General features: G+C 43.6%; 1 protein-coding gene across 1 annotated transcript in view; it reads right to left on the reverse strand.

The window, feature by feature from the left end:
* LOC138285815 (uncharacterized) overlaps positions 1–15,588 on the reverse strand; it is a 569,249-nt gene that overhangs the window by 322,820 nt on the left and 230,841 nt on the right. The window contains exon 6 of the mRNA XM_069226216.1: positions 2,085–2,186. Coding sequence (XP_069082317.1) covers positions 2,085–2,186 — 102 coding nt within the window. The remainder of the gene's footprint in view (positions 1–2,084; positions 2,187–15,588) is intronic.

Below are 15,588 nucleotides of genomic sequence, written 5' to 3' on the forward strand. Positions count from 1 at the left end.
TAGGCCTACTATTCCTGAAAATGTTTAATGCACAATGCCCTCTAGGGGATAAATATATATTTACGCTTGCGTATGCTCTCTAGGGGCTAACCATATAGTTACATGACCATTTTTCTTACAAATGCTATTTTCATTGTGGTTTCCCCTAGTGGCAGTTCTAAGCATTACATTAAAATAGTTGTGGCAGGGAAACTTGCCCAACAGTGCTTTGCAGGGCATTACTTTTACAAAACATTTTTGCTCCTAACTCAGCCTTTGGTGGTCCTAGGACAATGGGACCACCTTCAAAACATTGACCACAATGTGCTCTTTCTGTCTACATCATTTCTGGATCCCCAGACTATGGCCAATATTTATACTTTTTTAGCGCCACAAAGCGGCACAAATGCAGCGCTAAAAAAGTATAAATATGGGGCTATGTTCGTGGGGACTCCAAAATAATAACCCCTACTACCATTCATTATCTTTTAAAGCTTTCTTGTGGCTGAAACCTTACAGCTGGGAGATGTTTTTTTTCCATATGAACCTTGTTCAGTAACATCACTGCAACAAGTCCTGCTAGCCTTGAAAATGTGTAATGTACTATGCTCTTTGGGGCTCAATATATGGTTACACACTGCATTCATTTCTCACATTCTTTTTTCATGTGAACTGTTTGAACACTCTTGGTTTGGTGACCCCTCTAGTTTATTTCTTCTCTGTGACAATCGTGTGTCTTTTTGGGGGGAATTGTGTTATCCAGCCAGCAACCCTGATGGTGGGGTGGTGAAAGTGCTATTCTATTGGAATTAGCATGGCAGATTTTTATTTTTTGCTGCAGATAGAGAAAGAAGGTAAATGGAAGTGCTTTAGTTATATGCAGGACCACTCGAATTATATCACAGGAAAAGACAAAACTATGAGGCAGGGTTGACCAATTTATGTGGCAAGAAAAGTCCAGTTATGAATTTACAATGCCAAAGATCTAACTCAAGCAAAAGCGAGGCCTATTGCATTGCAAATGCTTGTTTTGTTTTTACCAGACTGGGGTTCAAGTTTGGATACAAATACTTGTGTGTGTATTACATGGAACACCATCATAAATAGGTCTTTGAGGCATACAACCTACCACTTGAAATTTACCAATATCTGGTTGCGGATGCAGACTTTGTAAAGGTGATAAAATAGGTCTTTACTCATTTGTTCTCCATTTAAGAACAACAGGAGTCTGTGCTCCCACTGCACCCAGTAATTATGGCTATTCCCTGCATATGATGAGTCTTCCTGAAAGAAATATGTGGCCTTCTATGCCTTCATCAGCTTTCTTAAGTCTCCCATTAAGAATTGGCTACATAAAGGAATACCTTATAAAGCATAGGCCGAATATGTAAATATGCACAAATTGTCGGGTTTAATAAGATAAAAACATAAGTTGGCAGGACATATTATTTATTTTGAATTCAGTGATTTCTCATCATGATGTTCAGAATTTGCTCCTATTGACCAATTACATTCTTAATAACAGTGCATGCTATACATGACCTAGCTATACATAATAACAGATGTTATCACTAAGCATTAGTAGGTATTGCTCATTATATCTGGATATATGTTATGCTAAAATGCACAATTAATATCTCAGTACATTTTCAGGATGCATAACCACACATTTTAACATTACACAGAAATACTGACTGAACAATGCAGAGATATGAGTTAATACAAAACCTTGTTTCTGACTTAGGCTCCATATCCTCACAGATCGGGATAACAAACTCCACACGTCATCAATTCACATATCAGTAGTGACATAACTGGCCTCTTAGTTAGGATATAATTAGTTTGTTGCTGTTTATACTATTCACTACAATCACATAATGACATGTATGCTTGAAAACATAAAAACATTTCTATAATATCTATATAATACCTTTATTTAATGCAGTTTTAAAGATTTGAGATTATTTTCAAAAAATATAACAGAACTGTGAAATCATCTATAGGCATATTCGTAAGAACATTTTTATATTTTGTTTAACTACGCTCAGTTCTGTAAATATACCTTGCTGTCTAATTAGTGTAAAAAGGTAGACTATATCACTTACTAGTATCCACTTCGGTCACTAGAATAGGTTTTGAAAATTGAATCCGAAATCCCCATGGATAATCACCAATTCCTTTAGTAATTCTTACTGTGCGTTCACGAACTGCAAAAGATCGAAAGAAAGCATTTACTAGCATTGTAATATGTAAAGTTAGTAGATAGCACGTAATACAGCCTCTGGTTACCTTGTCAATCGCACAAGGGGTGGAGGGTGGTGGAGCAGGTAATGTTGCGGTAAAGAGCTAGCTCAACAGCTTATCCCAGCGTGACTAGCTGAAATTGCATTATTGATATGCGTTGGCCACCCAACTCTGTTGCAACTGTTACAGCTTGCTTTTGCATTCTATAGGATAACATACTGCCAGCATACTGTTATAAATCATCAAATGATACAGATCTGTAGGTCATACAGCAATGATTGTTTGCATAAAATTGATTTCAATATTCATTTCTGTAAGAAACTTCAAAGCATAAGGTGCAAAACTTACAAGTCTACATTTAAAGTTAACTATAACTCATGCCCTAAATTAATTATATCTCACGCACCCGCCATGCATAGTGGTGTCATCAATGTCAATTTAGATGTTGCTATGATGTTATCAATAATGTCAAAGAACATGTCAGAAGTGCCGTAATATGTGAGGGAATGATCAGTGCTCGGTGAGGGTGCAAGTTATATTTACTTGAGAATAATATAACTGATAAATTTCAGTGGTTTTGTTCATTCAAAATTGTATGTTTTAAGTGACATTTTCACCTTACTATAACGTTCCTTTAAACTTTGTTTTTTTCAAACGGAATTTGTACTTTTTTTTTACAATTCCTAACTATAATGGCACTTTAACCTTTGTTTTTTTCAACAAATGTCTATGTTTTTTACTGTAAAGTAAAATATCAATCAGTATGCACAGTGATGGTGGGTGCAGGGCCTGGGCTGAAGCCGGGCCTTGCACCCATCTCCCCAAAGTGGTGCACAACCCCCCCACCAAGCACAGCCTTAGGCCAAGCTCAACATGGAGTTGAGTTCAGGGTGTGGCCTGTGGTCAGGCCCTGCACTTAATTTCCCACAGGTGCGCAGACCTGATTATGTGATGTTACAATGTAAAGGGTGTCATTTTATGTAAGGTGAACCTACTGACTTGTCAAAGGGTCAGCTAAAATATAAAAAGTGGGCCTATTGGCTTTGTAAAAAAGTCACCAATAATTATAGTCAAATGTACATTATATTCAGTTCACACATTGGAATGGCTAATAAAAGTGATTGTCATTTTTTTAATAACACCTTATTAAAAAAGAAACCAATTTATCTTTGAGTTTTCTTTCAGATTTTTTACTAGCCATATATTGCAGCCTTAGAAGCCACAACAAAAATGCCCTGCACTCCAGCTGAAGAGCATACAGCTCCAGCTGGGAGTCTTAAAATAAATATGGTAAGCTCTCCTGGATCATAAATTTAATGACGTTGAGATTTAGTGTGTCTTTTTCAATATTGCTAGGGGGCTGAAGCACTTCCTGCAGCCACCCACAACATTAAAAAAATGATTGGTGTTGCCCCTGCCCCTTCTAGGAGCACAACTAGCATCCAAAAATATAAATATAAAGCCCTCATATTATGGGGTGCTCCTTATCTGGAGCAGTGAATAATGAATTAGAGGCTCCTATACTCATTTATTATTACTTTTTTTTAAATAGTTTTTGGGTGTCCCAGTCCCACCTGGGACACCCACATTTTATGCACATTTGAGGACCGTGGGGGCAGGGAGCCCCAAGGCCCCGGTGGACCCTGCAGGCTTCTTAGACAGCACCAGCCCTGGGTGCCAGTAGGAGCCAGCCATTTGTATATTTACCATGGATGCTTTGTACCCACACCTTTGTTAAATGTTGGGTTGTGTGGAGGGAGCACTGAGGCTCCTGTGGCCCCTTCTGGCTTCCCAGCCAGCACACAACCTGGGTGCTGGCAGGAGCCAGCCATTTCTTTACTTACAGTGGTTGCCTGGTGTCACCCAGGCATTTGCTACTTTGTTAAATGTTGGGAGCTCTAGGGGGTGCCTCAGGTCCATGAAGCCCCTGCCAGCTTCTCAAACAGCACCCATCCTCCATGCTAGAATGCACCAGCTCTATTCTTTTGCTCTTGCCGGGCATGAATAGCTTTCATTTTTGTTCCTGCCTGGGGAAAGCAAAGCTATGTTCCCTGCCTAGGAGAGTATAGGCAGGGAATTGCATTTATATCCCTTGTGGCACTCTCCCAAGCAGGGTACAAGACACTGTCCCAGAGAATGGAATCCTGGAACATTGTCTATCTTTGGCACATGGAGTGGTGGGTTCCCCGCGGCCTTCTTATGGCTTGTAGAAGGGGTCCTCACACATCCCCTCCCCAAACATTATACATATGGTGATCCCCTGGGCCCTGGCCCATGCAGGAAGAGGTTTATTTAAAAAGGGTGTGAGTCGATTCTTTTTAAAAAACAACAAATTTGTTTTTACTGTGGAGCCTCCATACATATTGGCCCCAGAGGTACCCCCTACCAAGCTGATGGGATCAGGGTACCCTTACTCTGCCCCCAATATGATTTTTTACATTTTTTTCAGGGCTCAGTATTGCTGTCCCCGAGTCCTAAATTGGCTGCCACAACATCTTTGTTGTGGCAGCTAATCAGATAAATATCTTTAACGTGTTGGCTCTGCGGATCCTCCGCAGTGTGATAAATACATACATTTCAACCTGTAATTTCTCCAAAACTACTTAATAGATTTACACCAAATCACAAAAAGCATGATTTCTGGGTAAAGATCTATCTTTCTGTCAGATGTGGTGCAATTCTGTTCAGTCATTTTGGCTTTCACTGTGTCTACATTTTCTATCGTACATTGCATGGTGAAAACACGCTTTTGGACCCCACTTTTTGACAGCCCTCGTCTGACGGATCACTCAAACTTTCCAGGAGGGAGCTGAGGTAGATGAGACTTTTTGGGGAAAGTTTCACAAGGATTCATCAAATGGCTCCAAAGTTTTAAGCAAACCAAAAATTAATTTCCTACGGAAATGTGCTTGTAACTCTAACTATCCAGTGGTGACTGCCACTGGGTAATATAAGTGTACATATATTTATTTTTGCAGTTTTATATAGTGCAAACTCAACTCAAAGGCATTGCTTTACAAGAGCATCAGTTAAATGCACAAGCTCAAATTTTTACTATTATTATTTTTTTAGCACTGGAAGATTAAGTGATGGACACGGACACATGATGCCACAAGCCAGAAGCAAGCAGCAAACAGGCAGGCAAAGCAGAGTTATGGTGCTGCAGAACTGTGGAGCCAGGAACTAGCAGTCAGGGGCAAACGTGAAGGGTGGTTGCCATCCCAAACAGGCCTGCATGGTCCCCTGGACTATCGCATTGCAGGCGAGGAGTTGAGAAGACTGGAGCAAGGCAGGGGAAAATTCTCAGCCGCCTAAGGCCCATATTTATACTTTTTGAAGCAAACCAGCACCGGCGCTGGTTTGCGACAAAAAATGTACCACTGGCTAACGCCATTCCAATGCGCCAGGTGGGCGTCTTATTTATGAATTGATGTTAGCCCACACTGTGGGCTGGTCAGAGTAAAAAAAAATTACTCTGACCAGGCAGCGCCGGCGTAGGGAAGAATGGGGGTTGTGCGTCAAATTCGACGCAAAACTAACTCCATATTTATACTTTGGCGTTAGACGCGTCTAGCGCCAAAGTTCATGGAGTTAGCGTCATTTTTTTGCGTGAACACCTTCCTTGCGTTAATGATATGCAAGGTAGGCGTTCCCGTCTTAAAAAATGACTGCGATGCATATGCGTCGTATTTATACTCCCGGGCAAAAATGACGCCCGGGAGTGGGCGGGACTAAAAAACCTGCATTTGCGCCGGATTTTAGCGCCTGGGTCAGGGCAGGCGTTAAGGGACCTGTGGGCTCAGAATGAGCCCAGAGGTGCCCTCCCAAGCCCCCAGGGACACCCCCTGCCACCCTTGCCCACCCCAGGAGGACACCCAAGGATGGAGGGACCCATCCCAGGGAAGAAAAGGTAAGTTGTGGTAAGTATTTTTTTTTATTTTTTTTTGGCATAGGTGGGCCTGATTTGTGCCCCCCTACATGCCACTATGCCCAATGACCATGCCCAGGGGACAGAAGTCCCCTGGGCATGGCCATTGGGCAAGGGGGCATGACTCCTGTCTTTGCTAAGACAGGAGTCATGTTAATGGCGTCTGGGCGCCCAAAAAAATGGCGCAAATCGGGTTAAGACGATTTTTTTGCCTCAGCCTGACTTGCACCATTTTTGGACGCCCAAACGCCATTTTTCCCTACGCCGGCGCTGCCTGGTGTACGTGTTTTTTTTTCACGCACACCAGGCAGCGCCGGTCGGCTAACGCCGGCTAACGCCATTCAATAAATACGGCGCCCGCATGGCGCTTCAGAATGGCGTTAGCCGGCGCTAATTTTTTGGGCGCAAAACTGCGTTAGCGCAGTTTTGCGTCAAAAAGTATAAATATGGGCCTTAAAGTCTTTTTTAAATCATCTATGGCTCCTAGACTGCTCTAAGTGCCCCCTTGATTGCAAAACCACACATGAAGGAATACAAGAAGGACAATCTCTCAGACTCAGGCACCTCAGAAGGACACCAAAACCATAACCCTTGCAATTTAGCACTCAACTGCTTTTCCCTACAAGCACTGAGTCACTATTGAGGCCTAGATGTTGCATATAATCATAAGGAGGGAAGAGGGGGCAGCGAACAGCAGATAACAAACAGAACGGTTAGAGTGAACACCAAACTGGGGGTCCGGCCTACTGAAGGATTCCTTCCTCACCTCTCTGTCCAGAACCTCAAATCCACCTCAGTATAAAGGCAAAGCAAGCTCACTTTTTTGGCATGGCAAACCCTGTAGTAGAGCAAAGGGAAGGTCAACAAAGAAACTGTATCTCACAGAATCTCAATAGACTTGCCGCTCTAGTTGCCCTTTTTCCGAAAACACAGCCTGGTCAATCAAAAAGGTCTACAATGCTAAAAACAATTTAAAAAGAACATGGGGCCACAAACTAGGCTAAGAACAGCAAAGTAGCCAATGACCCCTGTAAAACCAAATAACCTAAATAACCATTGCCTAATACGCTCAAGGTCAGGGTTGAGCAGAGCCCAAGCCTACCCCTCCTGCAGAAAAGGGCACAACAACCACTAATCCTGAAGCTCCTCAGAACAAAACGCATCAACAAACCCCCTCCACCAGGCTGAAGTAGTGATCCCAGCCAACAGTTTGGCTGAATAACGAGTCCCCTGTACAGTTTCTACAGGGACCCAAAGCACAACCTGTTCCCCCCTCAGATAACCTAGCATAGCATGAGGACTAGAAGGAATCAAAAAGTATACCCCCTACCAAGGCTGTTCTATGTCCTGGCACGGTGCCTAGACCCAGCGGGCATATTTTTGTTAAAGCACCTTTAACTTGGGGCATGACAGCATTGGACCCCTCCACAGAATAAGCTCAGCTTAACTCCCCAATCCTGGCCTCTACCGAAAACACTTTTTTTTGCCACAGCACTGCCCACTGGCCAGGCATCCAATCTTTTCTCTGAGGAGACATATCATCATGCACCAGATCTGCTCTTGGACTGTCCGCCCACTGCCTCCCAACTATGAGCGGCACAGTATATCAACGCTCAAAGCCACCTAAAAAGAATAAACACTGACCGTAGCAGAGGTGACCAGTTACCATATCAGCGCACAAAGCTCCCCCAAGGAGCTGCTACAATCAGGCAGTAGCAATGAGGACTGCGTACCTAACTGCAATCAAGCCATTGAACTGGAAGCTGGGCGGCCCTGCTCTATACAATTCAAGAAGTTGTAACAGTCCTATCTTATCACTCACTAAACGTTGAAAACGAAGTAGACCTCCTAAATACTCTAGCCGTATTTATGTCAGGCATGGATGCAAAACTGGAGGTCCTGAACAGTTTGGTAACAAGGGCACACAAAACATAATCAAGTGTTTTTAACAGCTCTGGGAGCTCTCCCTTAAATAACAAGTTGAGGGAACTTCCCCCCTATATGGCTAAATTAATATTGGCATTGAAATCAAGATCTCAGTGTCCACACAACATGTCTTGAACCTTGTGGCACTCACCAGTGACTCCCTTCTAACACAAGCAACCAAAACCCCTGTATTGCTGGAATCCAGCTTCAAAGTACAATTCAGCCTTATTAAGCTCCCTTTTTCACCCAAAGAGGAACTCCTCATGGCACTTAGCTTGCCAACTTTCAGCAAGGCTCCTATCACTGATGTAGCAACCACCTTAATTGAGGCCCCCTACTCCACCAAAAGAGGCCATCCTCAAGAACATCAGCAAGACAAACCCCTCAAGAAGCAATGGGCCTACCTGGTGGGATGACAAACCACTCTCCAAAAGGTAAAGGAAAAGTAAGCTCAAGAGCCAAAATATACTCCTGAGTTCAATACAAGGACCCAAGGGAACAAAACAGCATAAGCTCTTTCCCATTTTCACACCCAAGATAATCTAACAAAATTGCCTTCAGGTAAGGCATCAAGCTATTATAACCGGCTAATATGAGCTAGAAGCTTTTTTTGCCAGCTCAACAAACATCTCCAAGAAACTAAGGCCCATATTTATACTTTTTGACGCTAAACTGCGCTAACGCAGTTTAGCGTCAAAAAATTTACCGCCGTCTAACGCCATTCTGAAGCGCCATGCGGGCGCCGTATTTATGGAATGGCGTTAGCCGGCGCTAGCAGACCGGCGCTGCCTGGTGTGCGTGGGAAAAAACCACGTAGACCAGGCAGCGCCGGCGTAGGGGGAAATGGCGTTAGGGCGTCTTAAAATGGGGCAAGTCAGGTTGAGGCAAAAAAATCGCCTCAACCCGATTTGCGCCATTATTTTCGACGCCCAGACGCCATTTAAATGACTCCTGTCTTAGTAAAGACAGGAGTCATGCCCCCTTGCCCAATGGCCATGCCCAGGGGACTTATGTCCCCTGGGCATGGTCATTGGGCATAGTGGCATGTAGGGGGGCACAAATAAGGCCCCCCTATGCCACCCCAAAAAAATTACAAAATATAAAAAATTATACTTACCTGAACTTACCTGAATGTCCCTGGGGTGGGTCCCTCCATCCTTGGGTGTCCTCCTGGGGTGGGCAGGGGTGGCAGGGGGGGTCCCTGGGGGCAGGGGAGGGCACCTGTGGGCTCATTTTGAGCCCACAGGCCCCTTAACGCCTACCCTGACCCAGGCGTTAAATAGTGGCACAAATGCAGGGTTTTTTGACCCGCCACCTCCCGGGCGTGATTTTTGCCCGGGAGTATAAATACGACGCATTTGCGTCGCCGTCATTTTTTTAGACGGGAACGCCTTCCTTGCATCTCATTAACGCAAGGAAGGCGTTCACGCAAAAAAATGACGCTATTTGCCCATACTTTGGCGCTAGACGCGTCTAACGCCAAAGTATAAATATGGCGTTAGTTTTGCGCCGAATTTGCGTCGAAAAAAACGACGCTAATTCGGCGCAAACGGAGTATAAATACGGGCCTAATTGTCTTGTGGGAAGACCTGGTAAAAACCTTACTTCTGCACAAAAAAACGTTGCCCCGCAAAGCTCACTCATTGACTCTCAGCCAGACAAGTCCATGCCATCTCCCTCCAGCACTAAAGTGTCAAAAAAGGGCTCTAAAAAAGGACCTGCATTTATTGGAACACAATTGTTCAAATCAGTATCTCATCAATACAGGCAGATTGCTACGCAAACTATATTAAAGATTATTAAAGAAAACTCTGGGAGCAAATGAACAACCATGCTAACACCTTTTGGGGAAAATTACACTTTGTTTGCAAAAGCAGCAACTTCAAAAAAATCTGAGGAATAATCAGCAAAGTAGGAAAAGGTCACTTGGTGGGCAACAATGCAGATAGCCCCAAAGACGTTTGGGCCTCACACATGCACAAATTACAGCCACTGAGCAGGCTCCCCATCCTCAGATGCGGTAGTTATTCCACGAGCTCCAACTGCACCATCCACCTCTTCCACTGAGTCCCAATCAGAGCACATCATTAACACAAGTAGGGCAGATGGAGCACTGGCCCCAACTGTCCCCTGGTGCTATTTAAAGCAAACCCGTCCACATGGGCAAAAATTGTAATGCCACTTTACAACCACTCATCAATACCAGGTCAGATCCTGCACATATGACGAGGTACCATGATACACCCTATTTTTAGAGAAGGAAACACTTCAAACCTGGGAAACTATTGTCAAATCTCCCTGTTGGAGAAGGATGCTAAATACTATGGTGAATGGGCACCACCACCAATTTAATTACCATTTCCCTCATGATCCACAATATTAAATCTAACTGCACTCTCCTCTACCTTCATAGATTTCCACACTACTTTTAGTTTGGTACCCAGACTGCCTCTATGGGCAGAACTAGCAGCACTCGAGATCCCACAACATCTTCTCAGAGCGACTATGCAGCTGCAAACGAACACAAGGATGCGCATAAAGGTGGGCGAGGGGAGCACAGTCTCTCGAAGAATCCTCACCAACACCAGCCTTCATCAGGGGTGCACCCTAGCCCAGGTTCTCTTAAACTTTTTTCTGGTAGATATGTCAATCTCCTTAAACATCACTGCTCATTCTCCCAAAATAGGTGGAAAACATTTGGCCCATATTTATACTTTTTTAGCGCCGCATTTGCGTCATTTTGTGACGCAAAAGCAGCGCAAACTTACAAAATACAATTGTATTTTGTAAGTTTGCGCCGCTTTTGCGTCAAAAAGTGGCGCAAACGCAGCGCTAAAAAAGTATTAAAATGGGCCTTGGAGTGTCTGTTCTACGCAGACAATGCCCTCCTTCGATGTCAGATGAAAATAGGCCTCCAGCTTTTGCTAAATACCTTACTAACATAGACTGACTAGAACCAACTGGTGGTGAATCTACAAAAGACTAAAACAATGATTAGCGGGAGCACAATAAAAAATGAAGGCGAATGGCTCTTAAACATAAGTAAAATTTGCAACAAGAAGATACATGTATTTAAGCATTTTGATAGACAGCCACAGCTCATTTCGGCCCCAAAAGCAATTTATCAGGAATAGAGCAGGAGCTCTTCATAACACATTTGCAACCTGGCAAACCACGTTGGGAACTTCACTGATGTCTCTCATAGAAGTAATAAAGACAAAAATGATACTGACCATCCCTTATGGGTCTAAAGACTGTGTGGCAGGGACTCGCTCCTTCTCAACAGCCTTCTTTCAAATACATATAGGAAGGCCTTTTGACTACCACAAAGTGCACTCCAGCCCGAATAAGACTAGAATTCGGCTTGTTAGTCAAAATATAATGCATCAGGAATCATTTATGAAGCTCTACTACAAGCTCTGTAGTGCAAAGCCTGACACCCTAACCTGCCTGACACCCTAAACTACCTCCTATGGTTCGAAATCTCGTACCAATGTTCGTCATCCCTGGCCTTGGCCTACCTCAATCAAGATATCACAGCCCTACAGCTCTGAGACCTTTGGTCTTTGCCAGACCCCTTCACTACCTTTAAAACATTAACCAACAAAGCTATCCAATGGCTGTCCCTTATCACTGACAAGAACACTCTAGCAAGGCGGCACTATAGCCGCCTCAAGATCAACAGTCATAACGCCTTGCATCCACAACCTGATTTGGCAGCCGCCTGTCAGCAACAGTAAAACTGGAGCTCACCAGGTACCGGCTTGGTGACCTTCCAACCCTAGACCTGGCTCTGAGCTGTCACAACCCACATAACAGAAAGTGGTGCAGGTTATGAAACTACCAAGTGAGCCAGTTGAACATATAACATGCACCTGCAAAGCTCTACAAACTGAACAGAGTTACTGGCTAAAATTCATCTTCATAACAGGAGGGAAACACACTTGTGCAGCGCTGTGATTGAGTCCTTGCAGCTCATTGACAATAGACTAACTGTTCACTGTGTAAAATGTTTGGACTGCGTGGCAAAGAAACTTAGGGGCTTATTTACAAGCCCCGTGCACCGCCAGTGTGTCACTTTTTGTGCTGCACTGGTGCTGCATAGCGCAGACCTATATCTCCAAACCCACGCAAAGCCACTTTGCGTGGCTTTTCATTGCCTTGTAGATATGTTGTAAGTCACTGTATTCCTTTACACTGTATCAGAGTGGCATACCATGGGCATTGGGGGGTGTTCCCATGCACCACCTATGGGTTTTGATCCATTCTCTGATTTAGAAGAACCTGGTAATGCATCAAAACTGTACACCTCCCCAGGGTAGGCTCAAGGAGGAATATCTTTATTTGTAGTCATTGTTTCCTCTTTTCATGTGCGCTGCAGAAAGAGGAGAATGCCTCTCTGGATTGTTTTTGTTCCGGAAGGTGTCCCTTCCTGCACTAAACAATCCTGCTGACAATACAGACACCCTTGCACCATGGTGTAAGGGTGGCTGCATTGGCACTAGACAGCAATTTGTGCACCAGTGCAGGGGGAAGGACAGCAATGCAACATGTCTTGTAAATACAGTGCATTTTGTAAATACAGTGCATTTCTGCCCTTTACTTGTGGCACAGCAAGGTCACATGCTGTGCTGTGCTTCGGGGCTTGAAAATATGGCCCATTATGTTCTGCAGGCTGAACTGGTCCAGTCCGCACCACGCATTGACCAATAGCCTGTGAAGCCTGTTACTGGACAATTATTTTGTAGATAATTTATGAGAATAGTATGACCATTGAGAAATGTGAGTTCCCCCTTTTACATTAGGCTCGAAATCCAATGAGTTGCTCTTATTAAATATTGTTAAATTTGTGTGTTATAATTGAATTCTTTTAACCTCAGTTAAAGATTGAAGTTTTTATGAACAGTCTTTATGAGAATGAATTGCCTTTATGTGATTGTATGCAATGTTTCTTCATTGAATATTCATAATAAGTGTATGTAGCAAGTGATTTGCTCAAGAATCACAGGTTCTGAGTCTATGACAGTTAATATGATGAATGGGGCCGCTTTGACTGTGGAGAAGACTAGCTTTAAATGTGAGCTCCTACAAGAACCTTATATAATGTACGCAGATAAACTATCGAATTCTCATTCTGTTCTTTGTAAATCATATTTGCATTCCCCTCCTCTCCCATTATGGATAACAAAGGGTGGGTGCTCCTGGAATTAACCTCCTCCTGCCTTCCCGCGTGATCCCTGCTAACAGGTCAGTTGATCACAAGGCCCTTTATTCTTTCCTGGGTGTCCATCACACCTTTCAAAGAGATGTGGAGAAATGTAATTGTTGTCACAGTGGAGGACTGACACTGGCAGAACCAGTTTCACGATTAGGCGGGCTCGTCCTGTGTTATACTGTTGTGGCCACATTAAAGATTATACCAGCTAGAATTATCAGTTTGTTACCACAATTAAGAGTCAGATTGCATGCACTGACACGGCCTCGCAGTGTCTGGTGTCAAAATGTGCCAGAAAATCTAGTTCCACGCAGATCAAATTCCATTTCGGAGCACATTTTGCTGGAAGTGTCCTATGGAAAGAATCAGTCCTGCGCTGCTTTTAAGATGGTGCCCTTTTCAGTCCTATGGCATCACCTGGCATTTAAGGAATGCAACTAATCACTAGGGTGTGTAAACAGTCCTAAATGAAGCCAACTATGCTTCAAATGTAATTTACCATATAGCAGTATATGCCCTTCCCTGCCTTCATATTTAAATACTGATGTGGAAAGCTGCAGAAGTTTAATGGATTGAAGTGGTTTATTTTTTGGGGGAATAAAGGTAGGCTGTGCTGTCCAGGTGTGGTGGAACCTGTTACGCGCAGAAAATAAGTGTATTATTTCTTTCATGAGAATCCAGTACAATCGCCTCACTGTTCTGTCACTGCATTTATGCATCTTACCTTTTGGTATAGTGTCAAATAAGCCCCACTAGATCAGAGCAGGGAGTGGCCGAGATTCATCACACAGCACGGTCATGGATGTCGATTCACCGAATGCCAGGGGTAGCGGAAGTGACATCACATGCCCTTTGACCTTCACTCACACACTTACACATACATTCACACTTACACACACTCTCACATAAACACATTTACCAGCAAGCATGCACACAACATACACTTACGTTTTTTTTTCTACTTACCTCAGCTGCCACGGAAGGGCATATTCCAGCTAGTTCTACTTCATTTTTATCACACTAATAGTGAATAATGGTTATTATTCACTATTCGTGTGATAAAAATGGACAGAAAACAAAAAGAGTGGAGCCCCAACTGAAGGACGAGCTGCCACTGTGTCCCTGGCGTACCAGGGGTAGCAAACGGCAAGCCAGGGATCGCAGGTGCAACCTGAACCCCTGGCGACCCCTAAATGACGTCAATGAGCACTGTATCTGAGAAAGTTTTTGCTCCTTAAAGTAATACATCAATCAAGACAAGAAAACTGCGCAGCGATGTGTTGAAAGGACAACCAGTGGTGACACACACTACAGTCTCCGTAGTTGTCAGCCTTGCAATATATTAGCAACAAAAGACAGAGAAATACTTTTAGGTTAAATAACTATTTGCACTCAAGAGGCAGCTATTATGCAATATCCACCAAAGGCTTCATCAGAGCAGTTACAAGCTCTCTCTGCCTATCCCCTTACTTCCGAGTAATGTTTTTCTCCAACATGTGCATCAGCATTTGACGCCAGAGAGGAGGCACGGAAATGGGGTGGGGAAGGAAGAGCAATGAAAGAGACAGTGTCGTCAATGCAAACCTTGCAGTCTGATGACACAGTGAATTGAAACACCTTCATCCTTACTGTGCCAGGACGTTTGCATTTCATTTGACATGTAGAGGAGGGTCGCGAGTCAACTCACTCAGGCTGCATCAGCAGGGGCCTTGACATTATGAGAGCTGGGGTTGAAGCTGGACTGGAGGTGGACTATGACATATGGAACCAATCGAGTTTCTGGTATACATCACAAGGTAAATGTAAATAACTGCAATTTATGGAGTGAGTCCTTCGTAAATTATACATTTATGTAAAGAGCGTTCCACATTCCACTAGTAAAACTGAACGTGCAAAAATTCTTTCACATTTCTGCAATTTTAGTTTTGTTTTCTACATGGGGAAAATGTACTCTTGTTCCTTTTTAATAGTAAGACACTTGCAGGGTGGAAATGTGTTGTCGAGAGGTTTGTAAGTGTTCTCAAACCTTCTAGAGCTCTCCTGTCGATAATGGCCACGCCCCTCCTGTGGTAGGAGATCTACAAATGTGTATGTCAGTTTATGAATGTATATCCTGAATGTGGCAGGTAAGCTTTGTGAATTGGCATTTTCCCGGATCTAATTGAAGTACCATTGTCCTGCATAAAGTGCAGAACACTGTACCGCACCCCCTCCATCTTTCCTATTGGTATAAACCAACCACCCGGGGGGTGCATTTCATAGGAGGCTTCATAAATGCACGCTCTGCAACGAAACA

Source organism: Pleurodeles waltl, chromosome 1_1 (assembly GCF_031143425.1).
Source record: "Pleurodeles waltl isolate 20211129_DDA chromosome 1_1, aPleWal1.hap1.20221129, whole genome shotgun sequence".
Classification (NCBI taxonomy): Eukaryota; Metazoa; Chordata; class Amphibia; order Caudata; family Salamandridae; genus Pleurodeles; species Pleurodeles waltl.